The 14,870-nt window shown below is 40.1% G+C and overlaps 1 protein-coding gene across 1 annotated transcript in view; it reads right to left on the bottom strand.

The window, feature by feature from the left end:
• Positions 1–3,425: 3,425 nt before the first annotated feature.
• LOC147318106 (protein mono-ADP-ribosyltransferase PARP14-like) overlaps positions 3,426–14,870 on the bottom strand; it is a 29,360-nt gene continuing 17,915 nt past the window's right edge. Inside the window, exons 17-23 of the mRNA XM_086257745.1 lie at positions 13,719–13,922; positions 11,889–12,013; positions 10,687–10,922; positions 10,337–10,605; positions 8,524–8,663; positions 7,348–7,522; positions 3,426–5,491 (exon numbers count right to left, since the gene is read on the bottom strand). Of these exons, the coding sequence (XP_086113871.1) occupies positions 5,211–5,491; positions 7,348–7,522; positions 8,524–8,663; positions 10,337–10,605; positions 10,687–10,922; positions 11,889–12,013; positions 13,719–13,922 (1,430 nt within the window). The 3' untranslated portion in view covers positions 3,426–5,210. The remainder of the gene's footprint in view (positions 5,492–7,347; positions 7,523–8,523; positions 8,664–10,336; positions 10,606–10,686; positions 10,923–11,888; positions 12,014–13,718; positions 13,923–14,870) is intronic.

Raw genomic sequence — 14,870 nt, 5'->3', positions numbered from 1 at the left:
ATAATTTTTTTGCATATGAAACTGGAGGAGTTGTACTTACATCTTATGCCATCAGCTTGTCCTAGGTCACAGTTTCCTTCCACATATAGCTTTGCAAAAACTGCATAAAAATCACTTGCAGCAACAAAAACATGATATTCCAGAAACAGGCTTCGCCGATCCATCAGCTGTTTGTAACACTTCCTACGTCCATCAGCGCGAACTATCACATGACCGCATGACCTGCCCGAAACCGGAAGTGACGTCATTTTGCGGAAATGTAGTTTTTTTTACGATCGGGGCCTTATGAGCTTGTGTTTTACTTGTTATGTGTTTTAAAAAGTTATGTTTGACTTTATGACTTTCTGTGTCGTTTCTGGGATGCTTAAGACTCATATTGCACTGCTGGAAATAGTTTATTTTGATGCAGATGCTGTTATTTTGCAAATTTGCACTATAATATTTATTTTCGTTTTTCCTGCAGTATATAAAAATTGGTGTATTTCAAAAATAAAACTATGAAGACACTCAAAATAAATTTCCTGTGGTGGGAAACTAGTTTGTGTAACTTTTTTGTATTTACAGTTTTGAGGGATAAGCCTCTTAAATTTCTCTAACTAGAAATATATGTTAAAAAAGCAAAAACGATTTTCAATTTTTTTGTAGTTTATTGCACTTTTTTGCAATTTATGTAATTACTATGCACTTAATGCAGACATATTATTAAAGTTTGGGCTATAATGGTTGTATTGATGTATAGCAACTTGAAATGCTCCCAAAAATGGCTCCACAGCATGTAAAAATATAATATAAGCTCTGGCGAACTTGGTTCTATGGTAGGTCTTAAAGGGTTAACAATAGGTGCTTGTGTGTATTGTAACTATTTTCAGTAAAAGGCGGCAAGCGGAGGCCTAAGGCAGGGTCATTCTGCGGCTGGATTCAGTGCTTTCAGGGACACTGAAGATTTTATGGATTTTATCTGAAATTTAAAGGTTTGGTCACCATAATTACTATAATTTGTTTTTGCCATGCCCTGGCCTATCAGCCTGTTCTGTTTCTTGGACAGTTTGACCGTATGAGTCATATATTAAGGGACGTAATCACTCACATCGAGCCAGTGGAAGGTGCTGCACGTGACATCCTCATGAAGATGAGGAAACTTTATGAACACCTGCTGAGAAGTAAAATATCCTTCATCCATTATCTGTAACCATGTATCCTTATCAGGTAGCCTATCCTAGCTGGCTCTGGGTGAGACTCAGAGTACACCCTAGAAAAGTTGGCAGTTCACCACGGGGTACTGAGCTGATTACTCTGTGCCTATTTAAGGCTGGGGCTCGGATCTTGTCATCGCTGGATGATTGCGTGAGACACGGTAGTGTCAGTTTCAAGCTTTTGTGATTGTTCACGAGTGAGTTTGTCTTTTGAGATTCGTCTCTCTCTGTGTTAACAGTCTCTCTGGACCTGCTGCTGTCTTTCCTGTGTCAGAGTACGAGCGCGTTGGCATGTGGATTCGTGTGGTGGAGCGCAAATGTATGAGAGGATTTTTCCCTCACTTGTATATATCGTGCACTTTGTATAAACTGTCATATCAAACTTTGAATTTCAGTCTGCGCCTGAGTCCTCTCCCTACCTGTAAAGTAACCAATTACTGGGATTTTTTTAATCCTCTGGGGTCCAGGGTGCAATTGGCAGTTTTTGACTACTTTTGATTTTACCTCTGTATTTCACCTTTAAAAATAATTTATCTTTCCTTGTTTGTATCATTCTTTTCAGCACAACCTCACGTCTGAATTTACAGTTTTGTTTTCATTTTGATATACTGCATTAACAAAATTAACACAAGCAATATTATTATTAAAGTTATTATAATAATTATAATAATAATAAGCAATATTATATAAGTTGGTCAATTTTGTCTCTTTTTCTGTAAAACAGATTTATTTTTAGAATTAATATTTTGTTTCTAAGTGGAATTGACAATTTAGTCTGTTTTGTTTGTTCTATTTTGAAACTTAAACGCTTTAGTGGCTGCCTTTTGTGTAGTTTGTAATATTTGCCTTTAATTTGCCTAAACTGAAGCCTCATTTTAAGTGCATCTGCCCTGTTGAACTTATTATGTGAAATAAATATTTAAATCAAAACAAGCTGCTGATTATTTAACATTTTACTTGTGAGCAACGGCACATTTAAATCTTACAAATATAGTTATTTGGCTTATATCGTGATATATATGGTTATCCCCTGAAATGAAAAAAACATATCGTGATATGAAAAAATCTGATATCGCCCAGCTCTACTTGGAAGTCTATTTTTTTTTTTTTATTTCAACTTGGATCTCAAACTTGGAAAAAGAACAACAAGGGTGTTACGGTTGCAGTTGTAACTAAAACAAATGAAACAATTGCCACAGCTGTGTGGTTTGTGAGAGAAAAGTACCCAAAACGCAGGGAGTGGGTTGATGTGAGTGAGCGTTTATTTACAGTGAGGGATATACAAACCAAAAGCGAGGGTGGTAAGGACAGAAGTAAGAAATGCCCTAAACTGGGAAAACTAATGAACACACCTGAAACACGTAGCGGGGAGATGCAGAGAAACACCAACTAACGCAGGCAGACCAACAACAAGCACAGGCAAACACACACTATACAGTATACACACATGGAGGGGAACGAGGAATGGCAAAACAGGAGGTAGGCACAGCTGATCCTACCTGATGTGACGAGACAAGAAACACAGACCTTAAAGGTAAAACAGGAAACGCATAACAAAACCTAAAACTAGAACTCAAGAAATACTAAAGGGCTAAGGAGCTAGAAAGAGTGAGAAAGAAACCAAAACACTACAGTGACGAACCAGGATGGAATCACCTGCCAACATGGACGATGATGCAATTCTACACTGCAATCATCGAGTCCATCCTCACCTCCTCCATCACCGTGTGGTACGCTGGAGCCACTATCAGGGACAAACAGAGACTGCAGCGTGTTGTGCGCTCTGCTGAGAAGGTGATTGGCTGCAGACTCCCATCTCTGCAGGACCTGTACACCTCCAGGACATTGCGGCGTGCAGCCCGGATCTCAGCTGACCCTTCTCACCCTGGACACAGTCTGTTTGACCTGCTCCCCTCAGGCAGGAGGCTCCGGTCCATTCGCACCAGAACCTCTCGCCATAAGAACAGTTTCTTCCCCTCTGCTGTTGGACACATGAACAATAACCACATGACTGTACCCACCACTAACATATGACCCTACGCTGTGTCACTGCATCATTCCATGTTTGGCACTGATCACCACCTGCACTCATGTATACTGTATATCATGTATATATCTATCTATTTAGCACTTTTAATTTTTATTTTTATGCTTATTTAAGCGTTATATGACAGTATGTTTGCACTAAGCACCGCAGCAATTTCCTAATGTTGTAAACCTGCTCAACATTTGGCAATAAAACCCTTTCTGATTCTGATTCTTCTTTCTGTCCAGCAGGGGGCGACTCATGTGGTTGTAAAGAGAAGTTTGATCATAACAATGTCACAGCTGATGGGCAAACTGGACTCAAACACAGAACTCAGAAAGTCAAAATTCATTGCGCTTATTTACGCACATATTTATTTAAAGTTATTCATGCAAAAACACAAGGCGAAGAGAGGAATAGTGCTTCAATAGTGGTCCAGGGAGAAAGGGAACCCACACATCCAAAAATCCATTGCAACACTCTGCTCACTACACCTCGGAAAGGAAATCCAGCAAACTGCACAGAAGAAACACACAGTAAATGTGTTTCCAGGAGAAACAGGAGCAGCACAGAGCAGGAGGCAGAAACTGTGTAGTTCAACAATCCAGGAAAGAAACACCATCTTCAGTAGTGACTGGTAATGAGATCATTGGAGACAACTTTGTGATTGCCACAGGTGTGTCAGGCCAGAGGCAAAAACCCAAGATGAGTCCCACCAACAAACACAGACCACAAAAAACGAATGCAGATAGTAGAGAGAGACAAAGATAAGGCAGAGAGACAGAAAAGAAATTCAATGAAGAGAACTGAGGGACAATAACAGCAGCAGCCTGTGAGGAAGTGAGCCTACTGCTCACTCACACTTTGCTGAGTTTATGGTCTTGTTTAATAATTCATGATATTATTTTTTTAAAGTCAAAGTTCCAAGTTAAAAAAACAAAGAAAGAAAAATCAGAGTATACTTTAGGGCAGGCCTATCTTATGACTGATGAGTTACTGCCATGAGTCAAGCAGTGAGTCAGCAACTTACTCGTGACATCTGGTTTCTAAATACCAAAATAGTGATGGTCAGTGTGTTCAGTTTGAGTCGTCCAGAGTTGGATGATGTCATGAACCTGCAGACTGAAGCATTATTCAAATAAAAATTTTAATTGGATTAGTCTACTTGTTTGTTTTCAGGATTACTCAAAGTTATGGAAAGCTCTACATGAATGTTATAATGAATGAACGAATGATGTTATGTGACATGGGCCTACTTTGACCTTCTGAGTGTCCAATTCAGATCCAGGGAAGTCTTTGTTGTTACAATTGTAAGACTGAATATTCAGACTTGTGCTGGAATCCAAAAATTTAAACTGTGGGTAGTAGGCATTTTTCAATTTTAAGTCTGGGGGACATGAAAATATGACACAAATGTCACCAACTAGTTTCCATAATTTAGAAAAAAATTTGAATGGTAACATCAGAGTAGAGCTGAAGGAAAATTAGAGAATCTTTAGCATGAATACCATCATCTCTGCAGGTTCTCAATCATCCAGGTCAGAAGGCCTTAAAACACAAATACCATTAGCTCTATAAAGGCGAATGGCCTTTCATGACCAAAGCAAAACCACAAGTCACTACTACAGGAACATATCCAGTCAAATTTAAAATGATGAATTCCATTCATTGCTTGATATCAAATCAAATACAACATTATCAACATATCGCTATACACAACACTAGTACAGTCCTTTAGGTGTAAAAAATAATTGACAAGAGAATCATTGGAATTTGTTGGAGTGCTACTTTAATGTTTCTTTAAAAACCCTTTGAACAGATTTAAAATACAATGTGAAATCTGAAAGAGGATAAACTAGAATAGCAAAAGCCTTTTCAAAGAGTCTTTTTATATTATTTGAAATGTTTTTTTGCTGACTGAATTTGAACTCAATATATATTACAGGTCTTTTTTTTTTCTGAGACGTGTTGCACAGTGGGAGTATGGCACTTCATGTAAATGTAATTAGGTATTCTGGGTAGGCCTGGATATCATTGAAGACCACAAACATGGTTGGTTTGGCAGTGTTATTTGTGACGCTGTCATACAGGTCTGAGGCACTACCAGATTTGGGGGGAGGGGTGATCATGCCTTGTCGTCCTTGGGTGTAGTCTCCAACTAGAACTCTGGCCTGGTACATGCGCTTGTGTCCATTGGTGTTGGGCTTGGCGTAGTTTCCTGCTGAATAGCTTGGGTCCACAGCAAAGTAAGAGCCGTTGCCGTACATCGCACCTGTGACCAAACAAAGTGAATGCTGTGGTTCAGTGGATGAGCAATTTTAAGTGAAATCTGACTGATGCTCCTCCACTGTGCTCTCTGGTACCATTGTAACTTCATTTACAAACTAATTTTTTGACACAAACCCACTTTACTGACTGAACTGGATTTTGAAGTCAAACTCCAGGATGAATACAACTTTTCTGTCTGACAGGTGCATTCTGACATGCACCTGGGAATTAGTGAAGTTGTGTGAGAAACCTCTTAGACATCTTTGTGAGCAGTGGCAGTCCTAGCCTGTTTGGCACCCTGGGCGAACACCTCTGTGCCCCCCCCCCCCCCCCCCCACCCCCCATACACAAAACATATTAAGGATTGTACATTAACAAAAAACGGTTGTTGGAACCATACTGAATTTCACCAGAGAAACACACACACACACACACACACTCTCTCTTCGTGTGTGTGTGTGCGCATTGTATGCAAACAGCTACCAAACAGCCATCATAATTCGTCATACAATGAGAACAGGACAAATCAACAACTGACACTGACTAATTAATATTCAAATCTGTAACATAATGTATTGTTTGGAGTTTAGTCTGTTACTGTTAATATATTTACAATTTCTTCTTGGAGCAACTGTAACGCACATAATTTCCTGATTCTGATTGGTTCAGGATGACCTGCCATCATCCAATCACACATCTGCTTACCTGCATTTTTTGCTCGTTTCTCCTCATTTTTCCTCTTTTTTTCTAAACTGAGCACCTGATGGCTTTGAACTTTTCTTGTCCATCTTCCATTGGTTTTAATTTTGCACTCCAGTATGAACACAAATCCCCCAACTCGAGGATCACCACAACATAACCTAACACACCTACACCTTAGTTCACAGATTCACTTTGTCTAAGGTGCATTTCTGGGATTTCACACAACCCAGGATTCAAATCAGGAATATATGATGGGCTTGGATTCACAACATTATGAATGAAATGTGCTCTATTTGGAAGCAGCTGGCCCCTCCCCTTTCGACGGGTTGTGTGTGAGACTTTAAATCATCAAACTGTAAATTATGAATTTACAATTGTTATTGATCCTTTACCCCGAGTCCTAAAGTGTATATTTATTTTCTTACTCTTCTTATATTTATTGTTTGTTTACTTGCACTGCTGTAACTGGAGCCTCGTCGTCTCGTCTCTATATGCTGGACTGTCTGTAGCGGAGATGACAATAAAGTTTACTTTGACTTCAGCAGCGAGCACGCGCACCGAGGGCTCTCGCGCTCACTTTTGGCGTATAGAATTTCGAAATAACAAATTATAAGTCTGTATCATGATGTCTGGTGTTTTCGTGTTTGTTGATTTGTTTTTATTTAGTTTTACTTTGGTTGGTTATTAGACGCTGCTCCAGCCACCAGAGACAGAGGCAGAGGCCCGCCTTCCCTGTGCCTCAAGCAGCAGGCGCACCTTGCAAACGGAGGGCGCCCTTACTCCCAGCAAATGGGCGATAGAAAACCGATCGGTGCCTGTGACATTCCCAATACGCGCTGGCTGATGTCGGGGCAGCATGAGTACGAGCAATTTTTATTTTTTTTGCCGATACCCGTGATGTCGCCCCCCACCACGATGCCGCCCCGGGCAACCGCCCGTGTCAAAAACCACTACTGTTTGTGAGGACTGAAATTTGCTTTCTACAGTACTTGTGACGACCAACAGTCACTTGTGAGGACACACACACACACACACACACACACACACACACACACACACACACACACACACACACACACACACACACACACACACACCCTCACAAGTTTGAAGGCCTTTTTGAGGCTCAAAATTTGGTTTTAGTGTCAGTTTGGTTACCATTTTTTCCTGCATAGCTGCGGTTGAAGCCTTTGCTGTTGATCAGATGGATGGAGGTGTCAGTGGTGCCGTGAAACAGAAGCCGTTCGTTGTTTGTGTGTTTATTCTTTGTCTCCATTTGTTTCTTCAGGATCTGGTAGTTCTGCCACAGTGCTGGATTTTGCACACGTTCAATCTGCCAAAAGAGTCCAAACATAACATTAATTCATTCTCACAATTCTTCCCCTTCTTATGTCTGTTACTTTTCTCTAATAATATTTCTGTTCTTGTCATGAAAACACTGGGGTGGCTGTCTCTGTACATGAACTTTGAAACAACACAGGTCTCCCCAAGAGGATGGCCGAAGCTGCCTCCAGTAGTGAGTCAGTCCTACAGACTACAGCACAAATAAACATGTTTACAGATACAGAAAAAGGTTTTGGTCTCTTTCATAAGAATATAGAAGAGAATTCCAAGAATATCTACTTCATTGTCATTCAGAACATACACCAGTTAGTGCACATCAGAATAACATTTTGGTGCATTTACTCACCATCGAACTGTACAATATAAATAATAAACAAATCTAAATCTGTAAGGTATAAAAAAAATGTACATGTAAGAATATAGGCGAAGTTTTTAGAAAATATTAGGAAAATGAATATATTGCACAGCAATAATAAACAGCAGAAAAATATAGTGCACAATTTAAAAAAGAAAATTGCACTGTCCTAAATATAGTCATAACAACTGTACATGTCATATCTATCTATCTATATCTATATATATATTTTTAAATGTATTTAAGAAATACCACTTCCATGTTATTGATGGCTTTTGGAGTTTACTCTGTTTTTAACACTAAGAGACCATCAAAGAAGTCTGTGCTCCAATTTGTTAAGTGAAATTCTAGGTTTTTTTTTTTTTAGATGCCAGGTGAAAAATCTTTAAGCGCCTAAAAAGTCCAGTTGACTTCATCTCAAGCATGACCTGCATGAAAACCTACACTGACATAAATTATCAGGTATTTGTTTCTGTGGGATGTATAAAAAATTTAATTTCACACATATTTCATAAACTGTCTATGAGAAACAAACTCAATTTAAAGTTGAAATTTAGAACTTTAATTTTACTAGCCAATTATTTTTAACTGTCACAGTCATACAGTCTGCTCTGTGTATTGGTGACTGAACATACGCTGATGATGTTAAGATAAAGTCCGGTCTTTGTCAGTTCCTGCTCCACGTCGTCGTATTCCTGAGCTCCTGGAGTCAGAGCAAACAACTTCACAAGGTCTCCTTTCATGTCCTCCCAGCAAGAAGGCAGAGCGCTGTCATCTGTAAAGATCATTGGAAGAATTCAGTTTAAATAATGTTGTGCTACACTAATAGTTTTCACATACTTCATATGTTTCAAAGGCTTTTATTGACAGTTACATGACATTTATGCAAAGAGTCAGTATTTGCAGTGTTGCCCCTTCTTTTTCAGGACCTCTGCAATTCGACTGGGCATGCTCTCAATCAACTTCTGGGCCAAATCCTGACTGACAGTAACTCAGTCTGTCATAATCACTTCTTGGAGTTTGTCAGAATTAGTGTGTTTTTGTTTGTCCACCCGCCTCTTGAGGATTGACCACAAGTTCTCAATGGGATCAAGATCTGGGGAGTTTCCAGGCCATGGACCCAAAATGTCAACGTTTTGGTCCCCGAGCCACTTCGTTATCACCTTTGCCTTATGGCACGGTGCTCCATCGTGGTGGAAAATGCATTGTTCTTCACCAAACTGTTGTTGGATTGTTGGAAGAAGTTGCTGTTGGAGGGTGTTTTGGTACCGTTCTTTATTCATGGCTGTGTTTTTGGGCAAAATTGTGAGTGAGCCCACTGCCTTGGATGAGAAGCAACTCCACACATGAATGGTCTCAGGATGCTTTACTGTTGGCATGACACAGGACTGATGGTAGCGCTCACCTTTTCTTCTCCAGACAAGCCTTTTTCCAGATGCCCCAAACAATCAGCAGTGACTTTGCCCCAGTCCTCAGCAGCCCACTCACCATACTTTCTGCAGAAGATCAATCTGTCCCTGATGGGTTTTTTGGAGAGAAGTGGCTTCTTTGCTGCCTTCTTGACACCAGGCCATCTTCCAAAAGTCTTCGCCTCACTGTGCGTGCAGATGTGCTCACACCTGCCTGCTGCCATTCCTGAGCAAGCTCTGCACCGGTGGCACTCCGATCCCACAGCTGAATCCTCTTTAGGAGACGATCCTGGCGCTTGCTGGACTTTCTTGGATGCCCTGAAGCCTTCTTAACAAGAACTGAACCTCTTTCCTTGAAGCCCTTGATGATCCTATAAATTGTTGATTTAGGTGCAATCTTAGTAGCCACAATATTCTTTCCTGTGAAGCCATTTTTATGCAACGCAGTGATGGCTGCACGCGTTTCTTTGGAGGTCACCATGGTTAACAATGGAAGAACAATGATTTCACGCATCACCCTCCTCTTAACATGTCAGGTCTGCCATTCTAACCCAATCAGCCTGACATAATGATCTCCAGCCTCGTGCTCGTCAACATTCTCACCTGAGTTAACAAGACGATTACTGACATGATCTCAGCAGGTCCTTTAATGACAGCAATGAAATGCAGTGGAAAGGTTTTTTTGGGATTAAGTTAATTTGCATGGCAAAGAAGGACGATGCAATTCATCTGATCACTCCTCATAACATTCTGGATTATATGCAAATTGCTATTATAAAAACTTAAGCAGCAACTTTTCCAATTTCCAATATTTATGTGATTCTCACAACCTTTGGCCATGACTGTACTTGAGGACTGTGGTTACCTGTTCTCAGGGTTTTTATAAGTTTTCTTTTTTATTAGTTTTTCCCTCCTTTTCTTTAGAATTCTAAACATTTTAAGGGAAGATGTCAGAACTCGCCACTTAGTCTTTCATGAAGGTTTTACTTTGGAAAATACAAATGGTTACATAAGTACTACATGCACATAAGTGACTCACCTTTAAGGTCTTTCCGAAGAAGCTCTACATTACGCCTCTTTGCTGTAACTGCTTTTCTAAGTCCTGGATCAGCGGTGTACGTTTCATTGTTGATCTTGATCTTCACCTTTTGTTTCTTCTCTAGCGCCTCCTCCAGTTTGAGGTTGGTGTAAATATCAAAGGCCACCATTGAGCCACTGCGGTCTGGATACTGCCACTCTACCAGGCTGCTCACTAACAAAGCCTGTCTCTTTGAGTTCTCCGCCCTCTCCACCTTTCGGATGATGTCCCTGATGGTCATCAAATAGAAAAAGCAGTTAGGACTTTGCACTGAACATTCTTGAAATACATTTATGTCTCTGTTTGCTGACCTGACTGCAGACTCAGCAGTGAACACGTCTCTGGTCAGACCCTCCAGGTGGATCTCGGGGTCCTGGTCCTCTGCTCCTTTGTCCAGACGGATGCTGACCGTCAGTTTCCTCTGCAGAGCCTTCAGCTCCTCCATGTCAGCCTGTGACAGCTGACTAATGAACGGGTCAGAGATGGTTTTCTGTGCCTGCTCAGCAACAATCAAGTCATTAATCCTTTTCTTGGCTTGACTCAGAGCCTGCAGGGTTGGAGAAATCGTGGTACATTTTAGTTACAGGCATCGACACGTTTTGATAAAATAATAATCGCCCATTAAAACATTTACTGGGAAAAAACTAGTCCTGAAAAGCTCCTGATCAACAAGCTTTGACGTAAATAAATGTGAACTCTGTGAAAAATCTGCAGGAAGCTCCAGAAGACAATTAAAATATGCAGATGAATTATTAACTTAGTCTGATATATGTTTAAATCATACAGCTCGCTGAAGGCTGACGGCAGCCGTCCTTTAAGACATGGAAGTGATGTCTGCAGTAAACAGGGGTGAGTCTAAAGGGGGACATGAGGTGTACTTGACCGTATTTGTTTCAAGGCTTTTGTAACATTTTTCAGATTGAAAATGAAATAATATAAAATACTGTGTTAATTAAATTGCATTCATTTTAAAAAATATAAAAACAAAAGCTTTTTTCACAGGGCATCAAAAACGTAAATGGGCCATTAAACTCTGAGCTAATGGCCTGAGGGTTTTTAAATATTGCAAGTTCTAAAATAGAAACCAACGAGCAGTTCATGCTTTTTTTCCCCTTTTAAATATTTATTATTGCTCTTTAATAAGACAAATGCATTTCTTATCCGATTACTTGATTAAGCAATGATCAGTACAACACTTGCTAAAATAATCATTAGCTGCAGCCCCAGTTTAACTTGCACTTCTTTTTATATTGAATGTGCCCTTTCTCTCTAAACTGAGAGAAAGGGCCTGGCCTGTGGCCCACGATGTAAAATGTTCTCCATGGTAAATTATTTGTAAAGTTTGAATCTGACAGAATCTGAGGGGATTTTTTAAAACCATACAGGCTTTGATTCATTGCGTCTTTTGATTTAGCACAAAAATTTGCAAGTTCAGTTATTTTGTTTGATGTGGGAAGCCTTGCCCTGCAAAATTTTAAATATTGTTGGAATAAAGTATAAAATGTATGTGTACCTTGTTGTCGTCGGCACACAGCTGAAACACTGTGGGCTCAAACTCTTCCCTCTCCAGAACTAAGTCAACAGGGCTGGACTCTTCTGACCCGAATCCCAGAACTGAAGCGACTTGACGAATTTTTGCTGAAACAATAAAACAATAATAAAACTACATGTATACATAATAAAGCCTCATATAGCCTGAACTTTAAAATAAACAACTGATTCAGCTGACCTGATGGGCTGTTTCGCACTCATTTTATAGGTTAGCGTTCCCGCAATCTGTCACCATCACTTTTGGCTACAGTTCTTATCTAATGTGTTTATGTAACCATGTGCAACCAAAATGTAAAGAAACAAAGAAAAAAATAAAACAGAGTGTTGTGAAATGTAAATAAAAACCAAATGCAATAATTTTCAACTAACAACAGAACATAAACTTGTTAAATATTTAGACTGAGGAAATGGACCACTTTAAGAAAAATATGGGCTAATTTTGATTTTTATGGCAGCAACATGTCTCAACAAAGTTGGGGTAGGACGGGGGCAACAAACGGCTGGAAAAGGAAGTGGTAATAAAAACAAAAAGCTCGAGGAACATCCTGTGACTATTAAGTTTAATTGGTAACAGGTCAGTTTATTAATGGGTGTAAAAAGAGCATCTTAGAGAGGCCGAGTTTCTCAGAAGTAAAGATGGGCAGAGGTTCACCAATCTGCAAAAAACTGTCTACAAATTATGGAAAAATGTCAGAATAATGTTTTTCAGTGAAGCGAATCTGGAGAAATCTCTCTGATAAGGTGGAAAACACTGGATTTTCTTAATCTTCATCTTGATCTTCAAGCCATCAGGCAGCGCTGCATTACAAACATGATTCTGGGATGGAGATCAGTGCAGAGGCTCAGGAACACGTCTGTAAATCACTGCCTGCATCCACACATGCAGGTTAAAGCTCCATCATGCAGAGGTCATATGAGAATATGATACAGAGATGCTGCCATCTTCTCTGGATCAAACTTCATTTAAACTGGATGGAGGCTCTAGGAGTATGCTGAGCAACTAGAATCCTTTTATGAGACAAGGATGGGACAACATTCCTCTCCCAGAAGTCCAGCAGCTGCTCTCCTCAGCTCCCAGACATTTACAGAGTAAAAGAAGAACGGATGCTACTTAGTGGGAAACGTGGCCCTGTCCCAACATTTCTTGAAATGGTACTTTTTATTTTTAGTTTAAACACTTGATATGTTTTCTGTGTTCTATTGTGCAGATCATTCCATTTATTTATTTATATTTCATGCAGTGTCCCAACTTTTTTGAATTTGGGGTTGGCTGTAGTGAATGTGAGACTGTTATTATTGTTATTATCATCATCATATATCTATTTATATTATTACATATCCAATTCCTTTGATCTACAGAGTTCTAACGCTGCTCCATAAAGGCAGTGACATTTTCCTTTATCACTCTGACCCACAAACGTCATCCTGCTGCAGGAAGAGCATGCCACAGCTCTAAATATAATCATGGGACTAATGGATGCCGAAAGAAAATTCCCTCTCAGATGCATTACTGCCTTCAACACATTGACCAAGAATGAATTCCAAACTATTTTACATATTTGTGATGTGCTTTTACAGACTTTCATCTCCAGTAAGAGCCAAAGAGCTGTACAGACAGGTAAGATTATTGTGAAATGCTTTTCTTTCATTAAAAAAACCAAAAAACCAAAAAATGAGGATTATGTTTTGAGAAAATTTTAAAATATTTTTTCTGTGCAGAAAAAAAGGTTTTATACATGAAAAAAAAAACCCATCTAGAGTTGGGTTTCCCTGCCAATGAACAATGACGTACCTTTGAATTTGTCAAAGACAGTCTTCTCCTCCACCGTCTCTCCCTGTCTCTTCTTCATGCTCATGTGGAAGTGGTTCAGCATGACCGTCTGGAAGATCAGGATCTTCACACTCTGAACAAACCTCGGCTGTTTCTTCCTCACAAACTCCACCACTGCATCCACCATGGCATCAGCCACTGCTGAAGGGCTGACCCCTCCCTGACCTGACAGGCAGACAAGGACCAAGTGATGATGATGATGAAAGGATGGAAAGAGGATGAAGAGTACACTTTGTAAAACTCAGCACAGCAACAATCTCACACACATCACCAACAAACCAATGCTTTATGGCACAGGTGTCCAGCTCCAGGCCTTGAGGGCCGGTGTCCTGCAGGTTTGAGATGTGTCCTTGATCCAGCGCAGCTGATTTAAATGGTTAAATCTATGGTTTAACTCATAAATCCCTCCATAAACTGCAGTTAGTTCAAAATACAGCTGCTCGTATTATTTCCAGAACTAGATCCAGTGAACATATAACACCTGTTCTTAAACAGCTCCACTGGCTCCCAGTTCACCTCCGTGTCAATTTCAAGATCCTGCTTCTCACTTTCAAAGCACTTCATAACCTCGCTCCTCCATATCTATCTGATCTTCTCCATACATACTCGCCCCTTCGTACACTCCGCTCTTCTTCAGCTTCCCTTCTGTCTGTTCCACCTGCTCGACTGACTACCATTGGACTCAGAGCCTCTAGTTGTTCTGCTGGACTTTCTTGGATGCCCTGAAGCCTTCTTAACAAGAACTGAACCTCTTTCCTTGAAGCCCTTGATGATCCTATAAATTGTTGATTTAGGTGCAATCTTAGTAGCCACAATATTCTTTCCTGTGAAGCCATTTTTATGCAACGCAATGATGGCTGCACGCGTTTCTTTGGAGGTCACCATGGTTAACAATGGAAGAACAATGATTTCAAGCATCACCCTCCTCTTAACATGTCAGGTCTGCCATTCTAACCCAATCAGCCTGACATAATGATCTCCAGCCTCGTGCTCGTCAACATTCTCACCTGAGTTAACAAGACGATTACTGACATGATCTCAGCAGGTCCTTGAATGACAGCAATGAAATGCAGTGCAAAGGTTTTTTTGGGATTAAGTTAATTTTCATGGCAA

This window comes from Aulonocara sp. 'chitande type north' Nkhata Bay, linkage group LG12 (genome assembly GCF_057382095.1).
Source record: "Aulonocara sp. 'chitande type north' Nkhata Bay isolate Kocher_YH1m ecotype deep benthic linkage group LG12, A_spYH_male_GT1.1, whole genome shotgun sequence".
Classification (NCBI taxonomy): Eukaryota; Metazoa; Chordata; class Actinopteri; order Cichliformes; family Cichlidae; genus Aulonocara; species Aulonocara sp. 'chitande type north' Nkhata Bay.
The sequence above is the reverse complement of the archived record's forward strand: the minus strand, read 5'-3'. Positions and strand labels throughout refer to the sequence as shown.